Source organism: Eublepharis macularius, chromosome 12, assembly GCF_028583425.1.
Source record: "Eublepharis macularius isolate TG4126 chromosome 12, MPM_Emac_v1.0, whole genome shotgun sequence".
Lineage (NCBI taxonomy): Eukaryota > Metazoa > Chordata > Lepidosauria > Squamata > Eublepharidae > Eublepharis > Eublepharis macularius.
Window position 1 is genome coordinate 71,285,753 of NC_072801.1, and position 26,013 is coordinate 71,311,765.

The following is a 26,013-nucleotide window of genomic DNA, read 5'->3' on the forward strand; positions in this document are numbered from 1 at the left end:
CTTCCACAGCTTGCTGTGTGACTGAAGGTAAGCTGTGGCAGCCATTTTGTGGCTGCCTCTGCCTCCAGCAGCCATTTTGTAGCTGTGCCTACGACACTGTGTCAGAATTCCAAATGTGACCGTAGGCTCAAAAAGATTAGGGACCCCTTGCCTAATGGCTAGAGCTTTAAATTATTTTTGTCCATATGGGTTTTGTGGTGGCTGAATCCTCAGATCCTGAGGAGGTAGGTAAGAGAGAGAGGACAGCAGATGATCTCTTTGCCTTTCTTCCAACTGCTCTGCTGTTGGAAGTATTTGGCAGATCTAGATGCTGAGGGAGTGCAACAGTATAGTGTGTGTGGTTGTTTTAAAGTCCTAAAGTGAATTTTTAAAATAACTTGGTTACCATCCCTGAACCACCTGAATGTTTTCATTTTGTAATTTACACCTAAATTATTATAGAATCAAAGGGATAAATGTGCTTCTGAACTTCTAAGTCAGAATACTGGGATATTTGTAAGCAATACCATACTTTATTCTTGGGGGTGGGGGGAGGAATGACAAATCCAGGTCTACAAGAAAATATGAGATCTATCTGCTAACTTAGGTAAAGCTGATGTAACTTGGGAATAGAAAATACAATGATTTGGATCCAGTGGTGATTTCCATCAGTGGAACAGCACTTCCTTGCTTCTCCCATCTCACCACAGGCCAGAATATTCCCTGAAATTCTGCTTTTGGGGCAAGGAGATCACCTGCCCCCTTGTGACTCAAGGTGATCACCTGCCCCCTTGTGACTCAAGGTGGAGGTCTGTAGCGGCAGAGGCAAATTAGTGAAAATTGCTCCCTTTCCGTTATTGGAAATGTGCCCCATAAGGAACCTGGCATAAGGTGCCAGGTTCCCAAGAAGTCTCTGATTTCAGCTCACGCAGGTCTTTTTTTCTATGTTATTTCTTTTGGTGTCCCACAGGGCTAACTGGGTTATTCTGCTGTAGTAGAAATAAACTGATTTGGGCTGGTACCCAGAAATAGCCTGCTACAACTTCCAGCACAAAGCAATCCTAGAAGATATTTTTTCTCATGGCTGGCAGATCACATACAGGCCACCCCCTGACAAACAATATCAGTGGACCACTTGACTGAGATATAAACCCAGGGATGGATCCTGCAAAAAAAAAATCCAGATTCAACTTTGTCAGATACACACTTCGGCAGAACATAACTTGCTCAGCCTCTTATGCATGGTATGCACCATGCACTGACTTCTGCTTTCTGTGGAGGGCAAATACGGTCAAGGCCATATGCAAAAGAGTAAATGGGTCCAAATCTGACCTTTCAAAAATCACAATATTCAGAAACCAGTGGGAAAATGTTTTAATCTACTGTCACAGTTTTTGATCTTCGAGTCACTACCCTTCTGGGAAAAAACTTGAAAGTGTGATAGTGGTGTAAAATAGCGAAAGTGGGATTTAATCAAAGGTTCCCCACTACCTCGTATGCCTTGAACCAGAACCTGAGATATGTATCATAAGCTTTTGAGAACCACAGCTCTGTTTGTCAGATGCATCTGATGAAGTGAAGAGAGCTGTGGTTCTCAAAAGCTTATGCTACAATAAAGTTGGTTAGTCTTAAAGGTACTGCTGGACTCATTACTATTTTGCAACTACAGACTTACTCGGCTAACTCCTCTGGATCTATGAGATACGTATATCACTAGCTGTGACTATCTTAACTTGCGACTTACTGCTATCTCTTACAAGTTTAGGTGGGTAACTGTGTTGGTCTGCAGTAGAACAGCTTTGACTAACCAAAATTTACACTCTGAAAAATCTTGTTGGTCTATAAGGTGCCACTGGATTCAAATCCTGCTGCTCTACCTTTTACAAGTGTGAAGTAGTTTGGCCTAACTAGTAAACAGACTGCATTTTTCTTGATTAGATTTACGTATGGTATAGAGCTCACTGTGTACTCCTGGCCTTTGGAAAACATTGAGGTTACTTTACCTAGTGGCTAAAGACTTAGAGGGGTGAGAATAGAAAGTTTTAATGGCCTTTACGGCTAAAGGGCAGCATCAGGTTGGAAGGGCTGCCTACTAGAAAGTATAGTTGTAGAGGTGTGGATTCTACACTATAAACATACATCAACAGTCCATCCTGGTATATATGTACCTTGGCATTTTTCCAGATGCAAGTCACGTGTTGGACCAAGTCATGTGGAACTGATCAAAGTATCTGTAAAATGGTGAGTGGTGGAACAGATCTTTGGGCTTTAACCCATAGATTTCCTGTGAGTCAACTCTTTTATATATAATTGCCCTCCCACCCCTCTCCATAAGTTCATATACAGTTTCTATATCTTCGGCAGAAATCCCTTGTAAGAATCATTCTTCTGTTTATCTTGTTTCTTCACATCCAGATAAGAGGAGTTAGTCTCTGAGTCCTCTCCTTCTTCTATTCCTCCTTGATCCTCCTTCCTCTTCCTCCTTGCTTAATTCATCGCTGAAGGTATTGTATCCTATAGCCAGGGAGGGTTGAGAGTTTTAGTGTATTTTGGATGGCTATTTCCCATTCAAGTTATTCATCTATATTTCCATACCCTCCTGTGAGTCAACTCAATTGTGCCTTATCTTGCAATTGAAACTCAAAGACTGCAATTATGAACTTTTAGGGAGATGTACTTCTGTTTTCATATGGAACTTGGCCATGAAAGGGAACTGTTGATGGAGAGATCAACTACAATTCCAGGGTATGAGCTTTTCAGAGTCAAAGCCCTTTTGCCAGATACATGGCATGGAAAAAGTGGGAATCTTTGTCTTCTCCTCTCTGCCTGGATTACAAAGTCTCCTACCTTTTCCCTCTCCTTGTATCTGATAAAGGGAGATTGGACTCTCAGAAGCTCATACCTTGAAAATCTGGTTGGTACTACTGAACCCAAGCCTTGCTCTTCTGCTACAGACCAACAGGACTACCCACCTGAAACTGTTGATTTAGCCACTCACTTAACTGAAGAAGGGAGCTTTGTCTCTCCAAAAGCTTGTGCACTAAGAATTTTGTTGGTCTCTAAGGTGCCAAGAGACGGATACTCCAGAAAGGCACTTGCAAACGTTATAGAACAAGCAGCAAGTATTTTCTGAGTGTTTTTTTTTGAGCGGGGAAGTCACAATGATAACCCCCCGAGTTCACTGCTGGCTTTGAAATTGACACAAGAAAGGGCAGCCGCGATCATGTTGCAGATTCCCTGATCTGTGAGACAGAGAGAGCATACAGCACGCTTCTTAGGTACTTTTGCTGGATCCCATTGCAGTCCGCCTAGTTCAGCAGTCTTGGACAGTATTTGCCGCATTGAGCGAGCGATGAAAAGCCCGGCGGTGGATTGCTGCCAACCCATTTGGCATTTTGCAGCAGAGAATTTGAAACTGAGTTGACTCACATGCGCTGCCGCACGATACTGACTGTCGGTGGCCGGTTAGCTCAGTTGGTTAGAGCGTGGTGCTAATAACGCCAAGGTCGCGGGTTCGATCCCCGTACGGGCCATTCTCTTTTTCTACATTCCTGACTTAAAATATGCATTACCGCTTTCCACGGGAAGTGGAAACGGATAGCATTGTTGGCTTCAAAATGAAGAGCTATCTTCAATGCCAGCTTCTTCTACTCAATCTCTGCTTCAACTCCCACCCCGCACTGTAGTCATGAAACCAGTTTTATTTGGTTTTGGGAAAGGATTTCATTCTCCCATTCATTTCGGTTTTTTTCCTTTTTATCGAACGCCTCTCTTTTGTGCATTTCCTGTTTCGAGGAGTCTCTAAATCTAGGTCTGCTCATTTGCTTACTGAACTGTGTTAATTTAGATTTAAACAGTTTTTCTTCCTACAGTTCTTCACGCAAAAAGGAGGCGTGACTACCTTCATAATTCCTTCTCAGATATCCCTAAAGGAAAAAGAACTTAATGGTTCCACTGGGGCTCGAACCCAGGGCCTTCTGCGTGTAAAGCAGACGTGATAACCACTACACTATGGAACCAGATGTTGAAATAATGAGCTTCGATGTACTGTCGAAGGCTTTCACTGCCGGAGAACGATGGTTGTTGTGGGTTTTCCGGGCTGTATTGCCGTGGTCTTGGCATTGTAGTTCCTGACGTTTCTGTGTCACACTGTGACACTGAGAGATCTCTGTCTTTTGGTGCTACACTTCTGAAGATGCCAGCCACAGCTGCAGGCAAAACGTCAGGAACTACAATGCCAAGACCACGGCGATACAGCCCGGAAAACCCACAACAACCATAATGAGCTTCCTTTTATAAATGTATAAAGAAAGTGAGCTTTCACATTTTTAGTTTTACTAAACCTAGCTATAATTTCACATAACATGCCCAATGGACACGTATCTAAAGAAAAGGAGGTAACAGAATGGCCAGCTCCCAGCAGTTGCAAGAGCATTGACGTTCACGTTCTAGAATGCTCTGCTATATTAAACACTCCCTGGCCATAGAAATCCAGCACTTCATGGGGCAGCAGTCGCTGCTGGGCTAGTTTTCCATTCGCAGGGAATTTAGTCAAAGCGGGAATCGGTCACCTGAAGTCTGAAATAAGGGGTGGTGTAAGTTTTACCACCTCGACAATCTGCCATGTCATTTTTAGCATGTAGGGACCTGAAAAATTGTGCTGCAATGGACACATCTGGCTTGGTCTCAAAGACAGCAGCTGTTCAGAGTGCATTGACGAGGTGGCCGAGTGGTTAAGGCGATGGACTGCTAATCCATTGTGCTCTGCACGCGTGGGTTCGAATCCCACCTTCGTCGGGTTTCTGTTTTTCTTTTTGCCCACCCCTGCTTTCCAGCCCATTTTCTTCTTTAGACCTCTTCTGCCTATCCTTTCCTTCCGCTATTCTTCATCTCTAGTTAGAGCAAAAAAGGGCAGAGAAAATTACTAGGGGGTTATTTTCCTGACAATAATTTATTTGCGGATTCTCTCTTTCTCCAATAAAACAGTTCACTTAGAGAGATCCTATGAGGCTAGTGGAGATTTTTTTTGGCCTCACCTATTTTAAAAAAAGACGCCCCCCCCACAGTTCTTCCAGTTATGTTTTACCTACTGCTGACTTTATCCGTATAGACAAGCACTGGGGCTCAGGAATACGGTAAACTGATTTTAAACCTTTGCAAATGTGCATGCATATAATTTATGACCCTGTTGAAGTGTCTTCGAAATTGACTGTATTGTCCCACACTGTGCAACCTGTCTTGAATCTCAATGAGAAAGGCGAGCTATAAATAACATAAATGAATATACTATACCAGATCTGAGAATCTCTCAGAACAAGATAATTGGCCCCCTGTCTTCAGCCATTAAATACAGTCTTGATCTCAACTAATTCAGGAACAGCCCTCACCGACCAACACAGCCTGCACGCCAGCCTTGGAAAGGGAGCTCTAGTTTTAATTTGGCTGTCAAGGGCTGCCAGACCAATATTTCCTCTGCCGCTCCCCCTTTCAAGGTTGAGAGAGATCAGGTGAAAACAAAGTACAGGCCTCGTTATTAGTAGAGCTAGACTAAATATTGGCTCTCCCTGCGTTATACACCCCCTTCCCATTCAACTGTCCCAACATTTAATCGCTGCCAGTTCCTGCCAGGATCTCAAGGCGTTGCAAATGGACCTTCCCATACTGTCCTCACAACAACCCTGCGAGGTGGGTTAGGTTGAAAGCGACTGCCCCATCTTCACACTCAATAGGAGTGCTTGCTGGGCTCCCGACCTCAGAATTTTGTCCCCTCTAGTCCTCATCCTCTTCCTCCTCTCCTCCTAGAGGCTCTGGACAGAGGAAGGGAAGGCTGGGGCAATGAATTTGGTGCGGGAAATACGTTCTGAGCTCACAGAAGGCAGTGCAGAAACTCACAACACATGCAAGGAGAAGACGAAGAGACGGAGGTCTTATGGTGAAGATCCCCCTGAATGAAAGCTGAATATGCAATGCGCTGATATTTCATAGTAAGAGCAGGCATGCCAGACTATGGATTGGATTCGATAGTCGACGCGCATCTATCTGGTATCGTATTTAGCACGCATGGCTATTTGAACATTTAGAAACATTTAGACGGAAGAAGCCAGCGATGAAAGTGAGAGAGTCTGAATACAAGAGAAACAAACAAGAAAAATGAAGGCATCAAAGAAATAAAAGACAACGTTGATTTCAAAGGAGTAGCTTTAAAACCAAAATACAAGCAGCAGAGTGGCGCAGCGGAAGCGTGCTGGGCCCATAACCCAGAGGTCGATGGATCGAAACCATCCTCTGCTAAATTTTTAAACCTGTTTTTATTTTCAAAGATGTATTCAGGATTAATTATTACTCCACATACATGTCAAAGCTAGTTCATGTTTCTTCTGGAATCTATAAGCAATATCTGCTGAATCGCTCCCCTTTCTCGAATATTTGAGAGCAAGTCTTTGATAAAAGGGTTAACTTCCTTCTACAAAGATAGTTTAGGTGGCTAGCCATGTTGTTCAGCAGTGAAAGAGCAAGATTCGGTGCCCAGTGCCACCGACTACATTTCTGAAGAAGAAAGCTCTGACCCTCGAAAGCTCATACACTGGAAATCTAGTAGGTTTTTAAGGTGCTACTGGGCTCTTCCTTCTACAGCGTTGATGGGTCTCCTGCTTAACAAACGGGGGATTCTCAGATCCGAAGCCAAATCCCTGCCATCCCCTTAGCAGCATTTTCACCCAGCAAAGCCCACCGGATCTGGGGAGGAAAAACAGCATTGGGACTCACGTGCCCATTCACACATCCCACCCACCTATCTTTGATTTGATTTTATTACTTTGGGGTGAAAGAAAGGCCCTTTGCACATGCTCCTAACTTCAGTGCAACCGTATAAGTCGATTGCTGCAAAGACACACCCAGTGTAAGGCAGTGGAGCTTTTTGTCTTTATGTTGAGTATGCCTGCGGTGACCCTAGGTACTGGAAAGTATCTTTTGGGATCCAGGGTGGGAAAAATGACTACCGCATTTAAAAAAAACAAAGTATATATCGCCACCTCGTGGCCGATGGGTTTTTTTCCCTTGTCCCTTGCGGAAAAATGCTTCCTTCTTCCTCTGACGATCGCATAGCAGCAGGAGGGGGAAGCAAAATTCCTGTTGCCGAAACCGATTCATGCCTGCTTGGTAAACTCGTACTGATAACGAATAGAAAGTAGCCGAAAAAAGAAGTGGAAATAAATTTTACAGGCATCCAGTGTGAGAGAAAGATGGTTATACTTATTAAGTCAGGATGGCCGAGCGGTCTAAGGCGCTGCGTTCAGGTCGCAGTCTCCTCTGGAGGCGTGGGTTCGAATCCCACTTCTGACAAATTATGGTTTTGCTTACAAACGAGGAAGGGTTCTGGAAATGAAGCGGACCGAGCTGCAGGCAGAGTGCGCATTCTCTGCGAGCCCAGCGACTTAGGTCACCGGCAAAACGAAACACTTCACAGATCCTCGCAACCTACCTTAAAGTTTTGTTCTGGTCTTCGCGAAAGGATGGAAGGAAATTTTTTTACTAGAACAGCAAGATTTGAGACCAGTGACACTTTAGAGACCAACAATATTTTCAGGACACAAACTATGGAGGAAAAAGGTCTTGAGGGTGTTTTGACATCTGGGCATGGAGCAAAAAGTCTTTGGGGGTGTGTGTGGCGGAAGTTGTGAATTTTGGACTAGATGATCCCAGAAGTCCCTTCCAACCCAATGATTCTATTCTATGATCCTTCCCAGAACCGCTTCCTGAGCTAAACCCTTATCCCACATGAAAAGGATTTACCAGCAACATCAGTCTTAAATCAGGATTTCATTAGGCCTTTATTGGTGTGTTGGGAGGGGGGCAGCAAAAAACTAGCCCCGATCCCCTTCAATCACTCCAGCAAGGGCAAAGGGAGACTGAACTTGCAAACGAAACTTGAGTTCATTTGCAAGTTCAGAACAATGGAAACTCCGAGACAAAAGATTTAGGAGCCTCAGCGCGATAAAGATGCTAATGTCTGTTCTAATCAGCCACATTGTATCTTTACATTCCTGACTCTCTTCCTTGCTTCACCCCACCCTTCTAAGATATCCTAGAGATATCTTGTATCTGAACAGAGCTTTAACTATCAAAAGCTTATGCAATAAAAATCTTGTCTATAAGAGATATAATCGTCTTTAAAAAGTGATCGTGCGAGAGCTCATTTAATAGTTTTTTTATAGGCTCCTCTGAACTAAATCCTTCATTTACAAAGAGCACTTAAAATCAAACTAACGAAATAGCAAATGCCTACGTCTTTCTCCAAATCCTTGAGAATACTGTGTATTGATTGATCATTCCCGCTCTTTTCTCCGAATCTGTGGTTGGCTCTGAAAAGAGCCTTTGGTGTTCGAACGTCCCCCTCGCTCTCAGGCCCTCTCCCCGCGGATGCGGCGGGCCAGCTGGATGTCCTTGGGCATGATGGTGACGCGCTTGGCGTGGATGGCGCACAGGTTGGTGTCCTCGAAGAGCCCCACCAGGTAGGCCTCGCTGGCCTCCTGCAGCGCCATCACGGCCGAGCTCTGGAAGCGCAGGTCGGTCTTGAAGTCCTGCGCGATCTCGCGCACCAGGCGCTGGAAGGGCAGCTTGCGGATCAGCAGCTCCGTCGACTTCTGGTAGCGGCGGATCTCCCGCAGGGCCACGGTCCCGGGCCGGTAGCGGTGCGGCTTCTTCACGCCCCCGGTGGCCGGCGCGCTCTTGCGAGCCGCCTTGGTGGCCAGCTGCTTGCGCGGCGCCTTCCCGCCGGTGGACTTGCGAGCGGTCTGCTTGGTACGGGCCATGCTTCTTAAGAACAAAAACACAAAACTCTCCCGAAGAACGAAGGAAAATGAATGCTGACTAATAGGCAAGTGCCCGGCTTTTATAGTCGGCACCCATGCCCTGATTGGCCGAGCCAGTATTTGAATTTCCCGGGCTAGACGCCGATTGGCTGCCACGCCCTTGCCTGGCCTCCTTTACTCTTTGTCTCCTAGGTGGGTGGGACTCTGGGAGGGAAGGAGGAGGCGTTTCTCTCGGGGTTGCCCGGGTCCTGAGCTTTATCCAAGTCCTGAGCGTGTTTACTTGGGAGTAAGTCCCTTATAGGATTAAGCTGCATGTATGTAAAGTGCTCTCAAGTCCCAACCGATTTATGGCGGTCCCAAGAAGCGGCTTTCAAGGCAAGTGACAGTGCAATCCTAAACTGAGTTATTCCAGGCTAAACTCATTGATTTCAATGGGTTTAGAGGCGGTTTGCCATCGCCTTCCACTGCAGTCTTCCTTAGCTGTCCCTCATCCAAGGACTAACCCTGCTTCGCGGCCAAAATCTGAATATACCATGCCGTCTTCCTACACTTAAGCATCCTATAAATCGCAGGAAATGAACTGAAATTCATGCCACGGTACTTTCCAACGGGAATTAACAGCAGATAAAACTTAGTGTGCAGCAACAAAGATCTGTACTTAAATGTAGACAGCCGTATTGTCGCATTAGAAACAAAAAAAGGTATAGGCATCGCGATACCTTTATTGCAGCCAAGGAAAGACCGACCACGAGCGCCATTAATCGGAGATAATCGAAATTCTTTCCGAGTTGGGTTAATTAAAAAAAGAGACGTTTCTGAGTCATCGCTTCTGAAAAAGAAACGGGGGGCATGTAAGTTACTTACTAAAGGAAGATTCAGGCAGGTAGCCCTGTTGGGTCTGCAGTAGAACAGCAGGGGTTGAGTCCAGAGGCACCTTAGAGACCAAGAAGGTTTTGCAAGGGGCTAAATTCCCGACTGAAAGCTCCCTTAAGCGATACTAGAGGAAATGTAGGAGATGCCGCTGGCGGCTAGTAATAGAATACGAAAATCCCTCCTGAAGGACGATTGGCTGAGCAACAGCCATACAAATGAATCGCGCCAAGCCGAGAACGTTTCATCCCCTCGAAACTGCCGCCAAAGCCATTTCAAGTAGTTAAAAGCTAGTTTTGTTCATTTCTCCCCTTGTACACTCCGTGATTATACACTTCATTGCTCGAGGGGGGAAAGCGCAACTGTTAAGAACAGCAGAAAACTTTTTAAAAAGTTGCGCTGCTGTGCTATTACATATGTTTTTTATATAGAGTTCAAATTAGCCGTTATATATTTATGTGCCACCAAGTCCCCTCCGACCTATGGCGACCCCATGAGAGACCTCTCTTTATCTTTTACATAGAATTGGTTTAAAGTTGAATTTTTTAAAAAGGTTGGGCTGCCACAAGCTCAGTGAATTGATGCAGAAATTCGAACACAAGATTTAAATCACGTTTTAAAACAAGGTATTGGGTGACACAAGCTCTCTTTAGACGTTTTGGGTGGCTCTTAAAAGAGCCTTTGGGTTGTGAACAGTTGAAGAGCGCAAGATTTATTTGCCTTTGGCCTTGTGGCTCTCGGTCTTCTTGGGCAGGAGGACGGCCTGGATGTTGGGCAGGACGCCGCCCTGGGCGATGGTGACCTTGCCCAGCAGCTTGTTGAGCTCCTCGTCGTTGCGGATGGCCAGCTGGAGGTGGCGGGGGATGATGCGCGTCTTCTTGTTGTCGCGGGCCGCGTTGCCGGCCAGCTCGAGGATCTCGGCCGTCAGGTACTCCAGCACGGCGGCCAGGTAGACGGGAGCCCCGGCGCCCACCCGCTCGGCGTAGTTGCCCTTGCGCAGCAGGCGGTGCACGCGGCCCACCGGGAACTGCAGCCCGGCGCGGGAAGAGCGGGTCTTGGCCTTGGCACGGGCCTTGCCTCCTTGCTTGCCGCGTCCAGACATCTCAGCAAATTCAGAGAGGGAAAACAAATAAAACTACAAAAATCCCCGAAGAAGCAAAAACTTAGAATGAGTTCGAAAATGTGCTCCAGTGCCTTTTATTCATTCGGAGGGCTTGCAACAACGACTTTCTATTGGTTGAGCGTCACCGGTGCCCTTCACTGACCAATAGAATTACTAACGTTTCCAACGACCAATAGACAGCGAGCACTGTGGGCTCAGCCAGTAGAAACACCGTAGTTAGAATTCTCTTATTTGCATGATTATCTAATCGCGGAAACACTCAACGTCTGCTTATTCAGCCAATAGAAACCGAGAACTGCGATACCCTCATTAGCATGGCAGTTCTATAAATAGGTGCAGCTCTAACCACGCCGTTTATTCGTTTTGTCTGCAAGTTGAGTGGAGTTGAAATAGACAGGATCTTGTGAACTATGCCTGAGCCAGCCAAGTCTGCGCCCGCGCCCAAGAAGGGCTCGAAGAAAGCGGTGACCAAGACGCAGAAGAAGGGCGACAAGAAGCGCAAGAAGAGCCGCAAGGAGAGCTACTCCATCTACGTGTACAAGGTGCTGAAGCAGGTGCACCCGGACACGGGCATCTCCTCCAAGGCCATGAGCATCATGAACTCCTTCGTCAACGACATCTTCGAGCGCATCGCCGGCGAGGCCTCCCGCCTGGCGCACTACAACAAGCGCTCCACCATCACCTCCCGCGAGATCCAGACGGCCGTGCGCCTCCTGCTGCCCGGCGAGCTGGCCAAGCACGCCGTCTCCGAGGGCACCAAGGCCGTCACCAAGTACACCAGCTCCAAGTGAGCCGCCACAAAGCAAGCAGCCAGGCCCCCCCGTGCAAACCCAAAGGCTCTTTTCAGAGCCACCCACTTGCTCCCCAAAGAGCTGCGATTGCAAAGTGCCGAGAGGGTGCCTGCGAAGGCAACGTTTGGATCTTGGCTTGCAGAATGTATTGCACTCAAATGTGTCTGATACTTTGCCACTTGTTTTGATACTGTGATGCGTTTAGAAAAGTATGAGTTGGTTTTCAAAGGATAAAGAAGTGACTTCTTTAGTTTAACATTAGACTTGCATTTTTCAGGCTTCTTAGATCATAAACTAGCTCAATTGGTCATTAATCAAACTGAACTTGCTTTATTTAGCTATGGCACCATGAATCCTAGCTAGCGAGTTGTTCCCTGTAGACCATATGAAAGCCAAGATATCTCCTTACAGGTCGAGTACACCAGCTCCAAGTAATTGCTGGGAAAGCAAAGGGTCTTTTCACAGCCACCCACTTTCTCTGCATCGAGCTGCAATTACAAAGTATTTATAGGGAGCCTGAAAAGGCAACATATGTATCTTGAGTTGCAAAATGTATTACACCGAAATGCATTTGCGCTTGATAGTTTCTGACAGTGTGTCAAATATTGAACCTGCCAGTTTTTAGAAAAGGAAAGTTCATGTTCAAAGGAAGAGAAGGAAGTGACATATGGTTTTATATTAGAGTTGCAGCTTTCTGTTTTTTTAAGATTGTAAGCTAGTTCGTGTTACTGGAAGTTAAACTAAAATTGCTTTCTTTTAGTTGTGGCACCGTGAATAATTGGTGAGTTGAGTGTAGATCATATTAAGGAGGTCAAGATTTCTTGTTTGGGGTAAGTTTCCAGCACTCCATGATAACCATGTGTATGGGGATTTTTTAACTTTATTGGAAGAACCTTTCAGAGCCGGAAAAAATTTACTCTTCTGGAGGGGGAATATGCTGATGGGCAATGAAACAAACTGACCCTGGATTGCTCCTGGCATATAGGAAGAAGAAAAACACTTGCTATCCTTAATGAGATAATTTTAATTCAAACAGAAGCAGGAGTGGTGTATTCGATGCTTTCTATTTCCGGATAGATATCCCGGCTAAATGAGACGCAGACAGAAGTAAAACGTCCTTTACATTATTACCAAAGTATGGCTTAATATTAGAAGAAATGCATGTCAGGAAAATCCCCCCCCTTTTATAATGAGCCCCTCATACATCTCTACAGTGGCTTTGTATTTCAGTATAAGCTAAAAGACATCTTTCTTCAGATGATAGCTAAGGACTTTTGGCCGCTCCTGTCCTGACTTTGTAGCTACTGTGAGATATAGTTTAGGCAAACATTGGAAACAAATTACGTGTTTTTCAAAGAGGAAGGAAAACTTGCGTTATATGTGGCCGGTTAGCTCAGTTGGTTAGAGCGTGGTGCTAATAACGCCAAGGTCGCGGGTTCGATCCCCGTACGGGCCAGAACAAACTTTTCCTTCTCTTCTTCACTACTTTTCATTTTGATTGCTTAAACTCCAGAACTCAAACTTTCTGGTTTTTTTTTCCAATTGTCTGAGTTGGCTTGAATTGTAGACTGAACGCTGAGAAAGAACCGGTGATGACTGTGACATGGAAAACTGCAATCTTTAGTTGATAAAGCTTTCAGGAGGAATACAGTTGGATTTCCCAGCCTCAGAAGTTTCATGCACTTGAGTACCACCTTTAAGAGGGCTTGTGGGTCTTGGTGGTTCTCAGAGATATGAGAACTTGGACATTTGGGCGACAGGCCAGGCTACTAAAATCCTCTTGAGGACCTGCACATCCTCCACACCTTTCATACTACAATCCCAGCTTCCGGAATCCCTCTCCCAGTCTTGAAGATTCTTTTTCTGATTTCAGGCAGAGCAGTTTGCTGCTTTTGTGTCCATCCCCCAGACACACAAAGTTCAGTTCCAGGGAAAAAACTGCAAGCAAACATTTGTGCAGGTCAAACATTTCAAGTCATGCAAAATGGTTAGTTTCCCACACACTTTTAAGGTTCTAGTACCGTTGCCTTGTTTTGGGAGTGAAGGATGCAGTAGGAGATGGTTTCTTTAACAGCTGCAAAATTCCACTCTGGCAGCACCTTAAAGAACAAAAAGAATTTCTGAGATATAAACTTTTGAGAGTCAGTCTGAGAATCTTGTTCTTCTACTGCAGATCAAGATTGCTGTCCACCTGAAGCCATCTTTAAGAGCCGACATCTTGGTTGTTTCAGCAGGGTCTGATAGCACCCTTATACAGAAAAAAAGATGTGATCTGAGACCAACAATCTGCCTAATCTGTGTTTGTGTATGTGTCCCCCCACATTTGTTCTTACCTTTTAAAAAGTATCTCTTTCCTTATATCATACATTTTTGTTGGCTTACAGGATGCCTATTCTTGATTATATTCCTATACTGCTTTTCCTTGCTGCTCTGAGTGAGCTGTGAAGCTTTCACATTAATGATGTTGAACAACCAATGCTGAGGAATTTTGTCTAATCTAGACTTTTGTGACTCTGAAAGATCAAAGCAAGAGCTCCCACAGACAATGCACAGAAGTGTGACATGTACAAATAAGTCATCTATCAATGCGCCGTTCTAGTTTCCTCCCTTTTTAAAGATGACCTGATTCACCTTACCGCAGATAATGCAACAAATAACTCAAATTCTTGCTGCTTAGGTAGATGTTAAAATAGCATGTAAGCTATGTACTTGGATTGTATGTAACATGCATACAGGGCTACAGGCTTCTACAGTTACAACAGAGAAGGCAGAGGAGCTCAAAACCCTCAGATGAGGCTGTTGTATCTGCCTCACTGGCTCTATGACGTCTGGAACATGGTTTGTGTGTCTGTGTGTGTGTGAGTGAGGGGGGGGAGTACTTCACCCTCTCACTTACATCTGTGTTTGCACCTGTCACAGAATTAGATGGCTCTGTTTTGTTGCAGTGTAAGAAAGGCCTAATGTACATCACAATGAAATCCGCTTCCATTAGATTTTGAAGGTGATCACATCAGAGAATCTAGGCAAGTTGATGCTGATTAATATTTTATGTTTGCTTATTTCTGGAGAAAAGCTACCTCACCTTTCTTCATAGCTCAAGGTGGTGTAACCGGCCTAGGAAAATATGCACATGAACTTTCTCCCTAAATGAAGTAATCTTGCCAGAGACCTCTGGAATCAGCTCGCAATTAAGGTAATGCAATATTATTCAGCAAGCCATTCATGATATTCACATAATCTTCAGGCTAGAAGCAGACCATAAACACAAATTTAAAAGAAGGAAACATTTATTTCTCCCAGAATAAAAAAGAAATACTTTGACCTTACACCTAAAGGAAAGTAAGGTAGAAGATAAGGTAGGACCCTGGTGGTTAGACCAGGTGAGCCTTAGAAGGGAGAGCATATGAAAAGCTGATGCTAAAAACTTCCTACTCCTTTATGAACCTTTCTGGACAATACAGTCATCTGTTTTGGGTGCCCCTGCCTTCTGAGATTAGGTGGGTGGTAATATGGGAGAGGACCTTCCGACTGGTGGCACCAGAACTCTGAAACTCTTTCCCTTGGGCGACTCTTCTGTCCCCTTCTGCCAGAGGGAGAAGACATTTTTGTTTCCTGTGACACTCTCTTGGCGATTCCTCTTTCCTGGCACTGTTTCAATAGTTGTTATTTTTTAGTGTTTTTGTATGTGTTTTAGCTCTGGTTTTAATTGTTTTAATGATGTGATTTTGGTTGGTTTTAATGTTTTTAAGATGTGATTTTTATGAATGTTTCCATTTGTTGGCCACCTTGGTGGCTTGTATGGCAGTGGAAAGGTGGACATAAATTTTGAAAGATGATAAAAAAAAAGCTCTGCAGGTGTTGGACAGAAGGCAGGTCTTCGGTGATGTCAAGAGGGCCTTAAGTTGTAGGCTGGAGAGTACAGAAGCAGGTAGTCCTTCACAAAGCATTAATTTATTCCGACATTGAATTCCACAATGATTTACTTTGATTCTTTGGATGGTGCCTTCTGCTTTTTTAGAGCAGGACTTGAACAATTTTGTCCCCTCTTTGTGTTGTGGCCAGGTTGATAAGAAATCAAATTGTCAAGAAAGGGAGTTTGGGGAATATACCAGGTCTTGTTACTGTTCCAATATGCACTATTATTGTAATCCAACAGGAAACAGTTAGTATCTGCTTGCCATCAGCTATAAATAACCTCCATGGCCAAACCTTCTTTGTTTTAAGAGAGTTATAAAGGGAGTAGGATTGTATTGGATTCCACTGACTTTTCTTCTACGTTTGTAACCCATTTTCTTAAGGACCAACCACTCCAATATGAGCATACCCAACCACTGCACACATCTGGAATGGGCTCTCCATTGGGTGCCCTCACCACCTGAGGGTAAATGCGCTGCAGACTGAGAAAGGGTCAGGGCATCAAAGTTATAGGATTTTGTTGTGACAATCAAAGCCATGTGCAGCTACTGGGTGGTTTTTACCAACCAATCACCACTCAGGACTGAGCCAGCCAACCAGGAGAGTGCATGTGGGAGAGAAAGATGGTGGAAGCAAATAGTTAAACTGTCAGATAGGGGTGGGTAAAAAGAAAGAGTAAGATGGCCTTAGGAAATTTCAAAATTCCCCATGCCCAAAAGGGAATTAGAAGAGCAAATCTTTGGAGAGGGGGAAATCTTAAACCCATTGTAATAAGTGTCAAGCTCTTAATGAGATACTTTGGCTGAAAGCCAGGATTGAAGGCAACAGTTACTGGATTGTTAGATGAAACGTTGTCACTTCTTAATTTGTGAGATACAGTTTTGAGCCCACTGTAGAAAACCCCTTAGTTTTAACCATAAAACTACTTATTCTGAAATACTTCTTTGGTCTCTACCTCAGTTGTGCTCACAAAGTGCCATAAACCAAGTTCAAGAAACCTTCAGATGTTCTATTTTGTTTTAATGTCTGCTCTCTTATCACCCTACCACATTTCTTCAAATATATCACCTTAATTAAATAAAAAAGTAATTATCTATCATTGTATTTCCCCTGCAGACTTACCTATTTTGTCTGATAGTAAAGGGTCCAGTAGCACGTTTAAGACTAACCAACTTTATTGTGGCATAAGCTTTCAAGAACCACAGCTCTCTTCATCAAATGCATCTGACAAAGAGAGCTGTGGTTCTCGAAAGCTTATGCTACTATAAAATTGGTTAATCTTAAAAGTGCTACTGGACCCTTTACTATTTTGCAACTGATTTAAATGCAACTTGATTGCATTTTTAAAAAATTGTAATCTGTCTTGAGTCTCAATGAGGAAGGCAGACTATAAATAAAGAAAATAAACAGCAATCATCTGGGCCTTAAATAATTCATTGTCTTTTCTTTTCAGCCTATGATTAAACAGGAGAGCCCTGATTACTAGAGAACCATTCTTAGTTTTAGAAACTTTTAGTGTATTCAGCCTATTTCCTTTTTTTTTGCATTTTATGTACATTTTGCGTTTTATGTACATTCCCAGCTCCCAATAAAGTCGTTATTGTTTATTGAGCAAACTTTTTTTTACATTATTCCTTTCTCATTGAGACTCATTGTTGATAGTTTGTTGCAACTCTTAACCATGAGGATAAACATCCAATCAAACGACAAGGAAATAGTCATAAGAATCAACCAAATAATAAATACAATCAAAAAAGAGCAGCCTTATATTCAGATTTTGGAGACAGTAAAGGAGATTCAAAAGGTTTTTTCGAATAGGGTATTGGAGTTATATCAATTTTTTTTAAAAGACCAGCTGCAAATTAACATGTTTTTCCCCAGATGAGCTTTCAGGAGTTAGAAGAAACGTTCGTGTCAGCGCTTTGCTATCACAACTTCGTATCCCAGAAGTAGCAGCAGCCCAAAGGGAAAAAAATATATTGTAGCAAAAAAGATTTGCGTTGGCCGGGAATCGAACCCGGGTCAACTGCTTGGAAGGCAGCTATGCTCACCACTATACCACCAACGCAGACATAGAAAACTTTTTGCAAAAGAGATACATATTATTAAGCAATTCAAAATTAATGTCTTTGAATTCCCACATGGTGGCGCCATAAACTAAGCATTCGAATTTTTCCTAGGCGCTCCAGTAACTTATGTCGAAGTTGCTCAGACTCGTGTCAAACTGTGCCTTTGTTTCTGAGTCGAGGAAACGGTGTTTCCTCCAAACCTGCCCTCGTCTGGGTGCAAGTTAAGTCGTGCATCCGGTCGCCTTCTAAACAGCCCTTGCCCTCCCTCCTTCGTGTTCTTATTCTGGCAGGATGGTCTAAACATTTCACATCCTAAATGCCCCCGCCGATTCGGACATAACCAAGAGAAGAAGCAGAACGCCAAGTACAAGTTCTTCAAATCACCTTGGTTTCCGGAACAAAATTAGTGCTCCAGGTGAGGCTCGAACTCACAACCTCGGCATGGCTTCGTCAAGTACTGCTGTATAAGTACCGCGCGCTAACCGATTGCGCCACTGGAGCCTCCATACAAAATTTGTTCTTTCCACTCCCTTTTGAGAGACGTATTCAAACCATCAGGTCAGAAGTTTCAATTAATTATTTTAAATGAACGAAGTCTCTTCACCGCCCCCTGCCTTTATAGCAATGTTTCTTTTTTCTTTCTTTAAAAAAATAATTTCTTTTTCTAAGAAAAAGATCTTTACTCTGCAACCTTTAACTGAAGAAAGCTTGGGCCACAAGAAATCCCAGACTCCATTCTCAACTTTAGGAACTTTTTTGAGCAATCAGTCTGTTTCCAGGCAGCCAAACATGATTGCATTTTATATACATGGAGGAAGAAGAAGCAAGAGAGAATTTCTGTTTAAACCGAATCCTGTTTGTTGTTTTGAGCGCACCCAACGCCATCATTCGAGTCACACAGAACTCTTTCACAGGTTGGATATCTGCAGAATATCCTAAAGGGATGCAACATCAGTACTTGCCACATATCAGCTTCCAATACATACTCCTTCTCTAGTCTCAGTGAGAAAAGCGGACTGTAAGTAAGGCATGTATATAAATAAATAACAGAATCTCCCTTGTCTCAGCTCAACGATTCAGACATTGAAAATTCTCCTGCGGAACCACCTTCAACTATGGCTAGACAAATAAGGTTTTCAATTTTACAGACCTCTTCTTCAGGCAGAAATAGACGGGGGCCGTATTATTTGTTCTTGGTTGCCCGTGCCAAAGCAATCTATAGAATCATTATATGATTCTAATGATATAATACAGAATAATCTACATAGAAGCAATCTATAGAATCATTATATGATTCTAGTTATATTATATAGAATAATCTATATGGAAGCAATCTATAGAATAATTCTTTTCAGAGAGGCAACGTGCATTTGCTTATGTTAGTAGACCTTGGCAAAATTGAATAGAAAGAAATATTATTAATTTTAGATCTTTCCTCTTTTAGTAATGCTGTCTTCTGCTCTTCTGTTAACGGGTCCCTTTCGTTTGGTAATTTCTTTATTTATATACTGTCTTCATTTGTAGGGCTCCTTTCTCCTTGAGACTCAAGGCGGATTACACCCAAGCACAGCCACTCACATGTACAAGGAAAACACTCGTTCTAATGCTATGATTTAGGACAAAAGGTGCTAAATGCTTAGTGAATAAGTGGGTAGTATGAAAGAGTTGAGTGCAATGTTTTTTTTAAAAAGTAGGATTTTAGTCCAGTAGCACCTTAGAGATCAACAAGGTTTTCATTGTATAAGCTTTCGAGAGTCTAAATTCCTTTCTTCAGACAGCCATACTGTGACTCTAAACAACCCCTAAGAAACATGTTGGTGTCTAACGTGCCACTAGACTCCAGTCCTGCTGGAGACCGACAGGATTACCTACCTGAAACGATATTTTACAAAATGCTAAAGTAATATATCCTAAATTGTCAGGAGTGGGATTCGAACCCACGCCTCCAGGAGAGACTGCGACCTGAACGCAGCGCCTTAGACCGCTCGGCCATCCTGACTTCATAGCAGGAATCTTTTTTTAATCTCTTGATTTTTAAAAATAATATATTAATACTAATGACTCCTATATTAATAATACTGACTCCTTTATTTTAAATATTTGTGGACATGTGCACACAAACCTTTACTAGTGCGTTGACTGGAGTTGCTTTCATTGTAAAAATTCCAGTAGAACGATGAAGGAAAATCCTTAAGATTAGGTTACAAAGTTCATTCAAGCCTCTCCTAGAGGCCTTCACAATATAGATGTGTGAATGTTTTCAAAAGAGAACTGCAACCTTATCAAACAGTGTAAGGCCAGGCTTGCAATGGGCCTCCAGTTAACCATCTCTTCCAGACATTCCTTGCTAACAGAAATGAGAAGTTCTATATGCTCTGAGTATCAGCAGCTGTGAGACAGAATGGGGCACCATCAATACATTCATGACACCCTAGTGCAAATCTCAAAGTAGAGAGAGCCCCCAGCCCTGCAAAATGCTACTAGGCCATGGAGAAGAATATCACATCTCCAGCAGTCACCCCCAGAGTCAAAGAAACATTTTTTTTTAAAGCAAGCCCCTCTACATGAGCTTTTCAGAATAGTAAAGTTCTGGTCAGCCATTCAAAGAGGGTATTTTTGTAGGACTAAGAAAGATGCAGAAAAGGGGAACCCAAATGGTCCAAGGAGTTAGAACACCTTATTTGTTTGCTTTGCTTGTGTGTTTATTGACTGCCTTTCCAGCAGAGAATTTCAGAATTTAGATATCCAATGAACAATGCAATTTGACTAGGATTACAGAATTAGAACTCAATGGAAACAACAAACAGCAAATGCAAGGTGTAGTGGAATTCTAAAGGAAGAAGACAATGAGGAAAGGTTCAGGTTTTCAATTGAGAAAAAAGATGGCACCATAGGAAGTTATCTGCATGGTGCAGACAAAGCTGTTGAAAACAATATTTATCCCCACTCACAGATTACTAGAATGTGCTGAAGTTGACCAATGAAGTTGTAGGGCAATAGACAGGGGGCAAGCAAATGCATCAAACTCTTTCACACCAAGAACACAACTAATTTGTTTAGGCCCACTTCCAATAGCTTCGATGGCTTTAAAAGGTGCTTAGAGTCCATTGATGTCAATTCATTGAGGATAGGTCTATATGTAGCTATTAGCCAGGACAGCTAAATAGAACCTCCATGTTCCAAGGCGGTATACCTCTGAATTCCAGTTGCTTAGGGCAGCAACCATATCTGTGCCTTGCTTGTAGGCTTTCTGGGGGGGAATCAGATTGAGATCATCTGACCCAGAAAGACCCTTCTAGTGTGGTCTGCATTGGTAAAAACTATTGAAATCTACAGGGAAGTTTTCTCCTTTTAGATCTCCAGGCAAACTTCACTCCCCTAAATCAATGTGTATCTGCGGTGGGGTCATTACAGGCTAAGTACTGGGAGGGCTCTGCAGATGTTTTAACTTTTGAAGGAGGGAAGAAACGAAGTTTAGGTGACTCAAAAGATCTATCTAGGGTGTCATTTTCAACTGTCCACCCTGAAGAAGATTCCTGGCAAGCTTCAAAGCTTGCACAATGTTTTGTGTCAATGTGGTTGGTCCTGACAAAAAGTATTACAGAGATTTTATTATTTTTTTCCTCTTTTTTTTTGAAGTTTGCATGGACCGAGATGGCTGCACACTTTCCCAAATACTGATGACATTTCTGGGCATCATAGAGCAGGTATACCTAATGAAACCAATAAGAGTGTTGTCGCCTACTGAAGCTTGTGCGGTTTTTGAAACCAGCTTTGAACAGGGGTGGAGAAAAGGTGTGAGACATAAGTAGGCAAGGAAGCATCTTTGTTGTGTATCATTGTTAGCAGGTTCAAGAATAACTCGCAAATGAATAATCTTCCAAAGGCCTCTGGGAAAAGCGTGTGCAAATAAAATATGTGAATGACATCCAGACAAGAATGATGTAATATTTATCACCAGAAAATATTGCGTCGGGAACAATATTTCCAGGAAGTAGTCGTGGCCGAGTGGTTAAGGCGATGGACTAGAAATCCATTGGGGTCTCCCCGCGCAGGTTCGAATCCTGCCGACTACGACATGTTTTTCTTTCTCCTGTTTGCCCCGCACCGCTCTTCTTTGCTCTAAAATCATCTGTTTTTGCACCTTTTCGAATCTTCTCTGGTTATTTCTTTGCTCCAGTACTTAATCTGCATAAAGACATTCCAAGCCAGCATGAAGAAAACCACCCTACTATCTAGAAGCATCTTTCCCAGGCCACTGAAACGTAAGTATGTTCTTGCTCATCCACTCTTGGTATGAAAATAGTTGTCTGGGCGGCTTCACAGAGAGCCTTCTTGGCTCAAAAACGAGGCATGCCTCGTTCTGTCTTCAGTCTGCCTGGTTCACCCATTCTTCATAGGCTTTAAAGGCACACGCCATCCAGCTAAATTCCCTGCATCCTTTTCACGAATACAATACACCCCTTTGGACTTTCCTGAAGGTGGAGTGCGGCTGCTGTAACGTCCCAATGATCCGAAACTGAATTTGCAAACGCAAGCCTTTCCCGATGAGATCAGCGGTCGGTCTCTTCCAGCACCCTAGTTCCCATAGTGACTCCGCAAGCCTCTATAGGGCTCACATACAAAGCAACGAAAGCCAAAGCATCCCAGCAACTGATAGACTGCCGCTGAACATAGAGGCTCCATTTGGCCCAACACGGATAATAGCCCCTAGGAGACAGAAGCTCTTCTCTGGAAGTCCTGTCTGGTGCTGGATTGGAGAGAGTGATCCATTTGGGAAGATCAAGACGGGTAGCTCTGTTGGTCTGCCCATAGTGATAGAAAAGATCAAGAGACCAGTAGCACCTGTAAGACTAACAATATATGGGGTAAGATATGAACTTCTTTCATACTATCTAACAAATTTTGTTAGTCTTACAGGTGCTACTGGACTCTTGATCTTTTCCGTTTGAGAAGGGATGAACTATTTTCCATATGTTCAGATCCTCTTCGTTTTTCACGATTACTTTTCACATGTCATCCAAGCTGCACAAGACAGCTCGAGCTCGTCTGTACAGCCTGCATTGGGCTGAACTCTGTTTTGAACACGCAATCTTGACCCTTTAGTCACTGTCAGCGCTATATCCAAAACGTGTAGAATAAACAAAAAGACCGCGTTGGTGGTATAGTGGTGAGCATAGCTGCCTTCCAAGCAGTTGACCCGGGTTCGATTCCCGGCCAACGCAAGAGATTTTTTTCCCTTCCCTTTCATAAGTATTTCAGAATTGGTTCTGGGTTCTTTTGCAGGTCTCTTTTTAAAAGAAAAAGATAGAAGATTTGTTGTTTAGGAAAACATGCGGGGTAGTAGGTGGAACAGAAGAACTAAGTGGTTCTGAAAGTAGCTTTTCTCAAGTTTGCAACACTTTTGCAGTGTGCCCTGTCTTTGCGAGAGGAGGCTGGAAGAGCTACTTTTGGTTCTTACATTAACCTAAGCAGAGACGTGAAAGCACAACTTATTTTGCCTGTTGAGAAGATGGAGAAATAGAACAAGATGGGGACAGTGTGTTATCAGATGAACACTACATGAAAGAGGGTTAGAGAACATGTACTGGGGCCTTTGTCAGAACTCTACTACCAGTTGACTCCTCGTTAGTATAGTGGTAAGTATCCCCGCCTGTCACGCGGGAGACCGGGGTTCGATTCCCCGACGGGGAGAAACAGTTTTTTCCCAACAACATTTTAAAAACCATTCTTTTTAAATAGATAGAGATAGGGATGTCTAGATAGATATCTATACAGATAGCTAGACAGACAGACAGATACGCACGTTCACAAAACCAGAGCAATGTACAGAATACAGGGTGAGTTTTCTTATCTGAAATTGCTCTCTAAGAATTGTCATAGATCCAGAGGAGTTAACTGTGTTAGTCTGTAGTAGCAAAACAGAAAAGAGTCCAGTAGCACCTTTAAGGCTAACCAACTGTATTGTAGCATAAGCTTTCGAGAATCACAGCTATAAAAAACTGCCTTGCATGCTTTAAAGGGACACGGTGTCAGTATGTCACAGCAAAATAAAACAGGTCTAGTTATTTTACATATTTTATGAATGCCTTTGTGTTGGGGTTAGGATTATAACACGTTCATATTTACACAGGTAATAAAGCTGGATGTAACAAAATGGTTCTGAATGATGCTTGGGGAAAGAGTTAAGAACTGTGAACTGTGCTACTGTGTACAGTCCACACTGTCTGTTGTTGTAAGTGGGATCCTATTATGGTAATGTTTAGCATCATGTTAATATTTATGCTTTGCTTGTGCTCCATTTCAGATATCTAGTTGGTTTCAGATTTCTACCGTCCAAATCCTTTTGCACTATTTATAGGATGTCTCACCCTGTTGATTGCACTGTCTTAGCCTTATGCCCTCCAGCTCAGTTCCTGGTGTGCGTACGTGAGAGCAGCACTAGGGAGTGCAGTTACAGCCTTCGTTGATGGCCAAGAGCCTGGGTGTGCTCCTGGGTGCCAAACTTTCTATGGTTGCCCAGGTTGCAGCCGTTGCCAGATTTGCATTTTTTCATCTTCAGCAGGTCAGGCCATTGGAGCCCTGTCTTTCATCCAGGACCTAGCTTCTGTAATCCATGCAACAGTCAGCTCTAGATGGGACTACAGCAACTCGCTCTACTCTGGGCTGCCTGGGGCCTTGGCCCAGAAATTACAGCTGGACCAGAATGCAGTGGCATGCATCCTTACAGGGATGCCATTCAGGGCTCACATCTGCCCTGTATTATGCCAGCTGTACTGCCTCCCGGTTGAGTTCTGAGTCCAGTTCAAGGTACTAGTCTTAGTGTTTAAAGCCCTTCATGGACTGGGACCTGCATACCTACGGGACCGCCTCTCCCATTATGCCCCCCGTAGGGCCTTGCACTCTGGGGATGAACAGCTTCTGGTGGTCCCCAGACTGAGGGACATTCAGCTGGCCTCAACTAGGGCCAGGGCCTTTTCTGCCCTGGCCCCGGCCTGGTGGAATGCTCTCCCAATGGAGATCCGGGCCCTGCAAGACCTTTTACAGTTCCACAGGGCCTGCAAGACGGAGCTGTTCCACTGGGCCTTTGACTAGGGGCCAGCTTTTTGTCCCGTCTTCTGTCTGCCGCACCTTCCTTTTGCAGCTCCCCTGGAGTTACATCATGGTAGCACCTGTGGTTGTGGTGACTTTGTAGTGGCCAGATTTATTTGGTGGCACCTGGATTCTTATTCTGCTGATATAAAATTGTGTATCAGTATTGGTTTTTATACTGTTTATAATGTTTTATTGTCTTTTTAATAATATATTTGTTGGAAGCTGCCCAGAGCCTGCTAGCAGGAAGGGTGGGGTATAAGTCGAATAAAATAAATAAAATAAGTCTGTGTAATCTAACGGGAGTCCCAGTGAGAAAGGGTTACTATAAATAATATAAATACATTTCCTCCTGTATTTACCTTAGTCTTTGGGCCTTAAGACATAGTTTTCCTCCATTCCACTTCTCTTTTTCCTGTTTTCCTCCATTCCACTTCTCTTTTATGTAAACACATATGCCAGGCCACATCCTGAAAACATTGAATTGTGTTTTATGCTGCAATCCTATGTATGCTCATCTGCTCAAGTTTTAGTGGAGAAAGTGAGACTTACTTCTGAGAAACATGCATTGGACTGCACTGTTGGTCTTCTATCATTTATGCCACAATTAATGGATGAGGCTGTTGGATGTGATATGATTCTTTGCTGTGTTTAAGAACCTTGACTATTGAGAATTGTATATTCTAGAGTACCCACTTAGTGGGTTCCAGATCAAATCAAGCCTGAATTCTCCCTAGAAGCTAAAATAACAAAACTGAGACTGTCATACTTTGGTCACATCATGAGAAGACAAGATTCTCTGGAACAGTTCATAATGCTAGGAAAAGTGGAAGGCAGCAGGAAAAGAGGAAGATCTAAAACAAGATGGCTTGATTCAATAAAATAAGTGGGTTAATGATAGGACATTTTGGAGGTCTTTCATTCATAGGGTCACCATAGGTCAGAGGCGACTGGATAGATAACACATATTCTAGACATTCTTGCATCTGATGAAGAGAACTGTTGTTCTCGAAAGCTTATGCTACAGTAAAGTTGGTTAGTCTTAAAGGTGCTACTGGACTCTTTTTTATTTTGCTACTACAGACTAACACGGCTAACTCCTCTGGATCTATGCACATATTCTAGACTAAGTAAAATCTTGAAATGAGAGAGAGAGCAGAAAGCAAGGGATAATTCGGGCATTAAAATAATGTTTTGAACTCACGAACTGGGTTTCTTATCTGAAATTGCCCTCTCAGAATTGTTTATTTCTAAAATCCTACATTCCTTGGTTGGACTAGGATATGGGGCAATCCAATGCATATTTACTCAGAAGTAAGTCTCACTTTGAAAGTAGTGTTGGAGGGAAAAGTAAATATTTGGGG

General features: G+C 43.4%; 3 protein-coding genes and 12 non-coding genes across 15 annotated transcripts; 9 read left to right on the forward strand and 6 right to left on the reverse strand.

Annotated features, from left to right (window-relative positions):
- The first annotated feature begins 3,438 nt into the window (after positions 1-3,438).
- Positions 3,439-3,512, forward strand: TRNAI-AAU (transfer RNA isoleucine (anticodon AAU)). The gene has a single exon. It is a non-coding gene; the product is annotated as a tRNA-Ile (tRNA).
- Positions 3,513-3,925: 413 nt separating this feature from the next.
- On the reverse strand, positions 3,926-3,998 carry TRNAV-UAC (transfer RNA valine (anticodon UAC)). Its single transcript has one exon. It is a non-coding gene; the product is annotated as a tRNA-Val (tRNA).
- Positions 3,999-4,694: 696 nt separating this feature from the next.
- On the forward strand, positions 4,695-4,776 carry TRNAS-GCU (transfer RNA serine (anticodon GCU)). Its single transcript has one exon. It is a non-coding gene; the product is annotated as a tRNA-Ser (tRNA).
- Positions 4,777-6,198: 1,422 nt separating this feature from the next.
- On the forward strand, positions 6,199-6,270 carry TRNAM-CAU (transfer RNA methionine (anticodon CAU)). Its single transcript has one exon. It is a non-coding gene; the product is annotated as a tRNA-Met (tRNA).
- Positions 6,271-7,237: 967 nt separating this feature from the next.
- Positions 7,238-7,320, forward strand: TRNAL-CAG (transfer RNA leucine (anticodon CAG)). Its single transcript has one exon. It is a non-coding gene; the product is annotated as a tRNA-Leu (tRNA).
- A 995-nt stretch (positions 7,321-8,315) lies between these two features.
- On the reverse strand, positions 8,316-8,789 carry LOC129340738 (histone H3). The gene has a single exon (XM_054995695.1). The coding sequence runs from the start codon at positions 8,787-8,789 to the stop codon at positions 8,379-8,381; it is 411 nt and encodes a 136-aa protein (XP_054851670.1). The 3' UTR covers positions 8,316-8,378.
- Positions 8,790-10,371: 1,582 nt separating this feature from the next.
- Positions 10,372-10,784, reverse strand: LOC129340739 (histone H2A type 2-C-like). The gene has a single exon (XM_054995696.1). It carries the CDS (start codon positions 10,759-10,761, stop codon positions 10,372-10,374), a length of 390 nt encoding a protein of 129 aa, XP_054851671.1. The 5' UTR covers positions 10,762-10,784.
- Positions 10,785-11,191: 407 nt separating this feature from the next.
- LOC129339773 (putative histone H2B type 2-D) lies at positions 11,192-17,964 on the forward strand. Its single transcript, XM_054994356.1, is given in 3 exon segments — positions 11,192-11,471; positions 11,473-11,718; positions 17,848-17,964. Coding segments are annotated over 3 exon segments (642 nt in total). The 5' UTR covers position 11,192.
- On the forward strand, positions 12,956-13,029 carry TRNAI-AAU (transfer RNA isoleucine (anticodon AAU)). The gene has a single exon. It is a non-coding gene; the product is annotated as a tRNA-Ile (tRNA).
- Positions 17,485-17,556, reverse strand: TRNAG-UCC (transfer RNA glycine (anticodon UCC)). Its single transcript has one exon. It is a non-coding gene; the product is annotated as a tRNA-Gly (tRNA).
- On the reverse strand, positions 17,965-18,058 carry TRNAI-UAU (transfer RNA isoleucine (anticodon UAU)). The gene is made up of 2 exons: positions 18,021-18,058; positions 17,965-18,000 (listed from the first exon to the last, which is right to left on the reverse strand). It is a non-coding gene; the product is annotated as a tRNA-Ile (tRNA).
- A 1,415-nt stretch (positions 18,059-19,473) lies between these two features.
- TRNAL-CAG (transfer RNA leucine (anticodon CAG)) lies at positions 19,474-19,556 on the reverse strand. The gene has a single exon. It is a non-coding gene; the product is annotated as a tRNA-Leu (tRNA).
- A 1,995-nt stretch (positions 19,557-21,551) lies between these two features.
- Positions 21,552-21,633, forward strand: TRNAS-AGA (transfer RNA serine (anticodon AGA)). Its single transcript has one exon. It is a non-coding gene; the product is annotated as a tRNA-Ser (tRNA).
- Positions 21,634-22,710: 1,077 nt separating this feature from the next.
- Positions 22,711-22,782, forward strand: TRNAG-UCC (transfer RNA glycine (anticodon UCC)). Its single transcript has one exon. It is a non-coding gene; the product is annotated as a tRNA-Gly (tRNA).
- A 397-nt stretch (positions 22,783-23,179) lies between these two features.
- Positions 23,180-23,251, forward strand: TRNAD-GUC (transfer RNA aspartic acid (anticodon GUC)). Its single transcript has one exon. It is a non-coding gene; the product is annotated as a tRNA-Asp (tRNA).
- The last annotated feature ends 2,762 nt before the right edge of the window (positions 23,252-26,013 follow it).

Coding starts and splice junctions, on each gene's coding strand:
- LOC129340739 (XM_054995696.1), bottom strand. CDS start 10,761: ATGTCTGGACGCGGCAAGCAAGGAGGCAAGGCCCGTGCCAAGGCCAAG.
- LOC129340738 (XM_054995695.1), bottom strand. CDS start 8,789: ATGGCCCGTACCAAGCAGACCGCTCGCAAGTCCACCGGCGGGAAGGCG.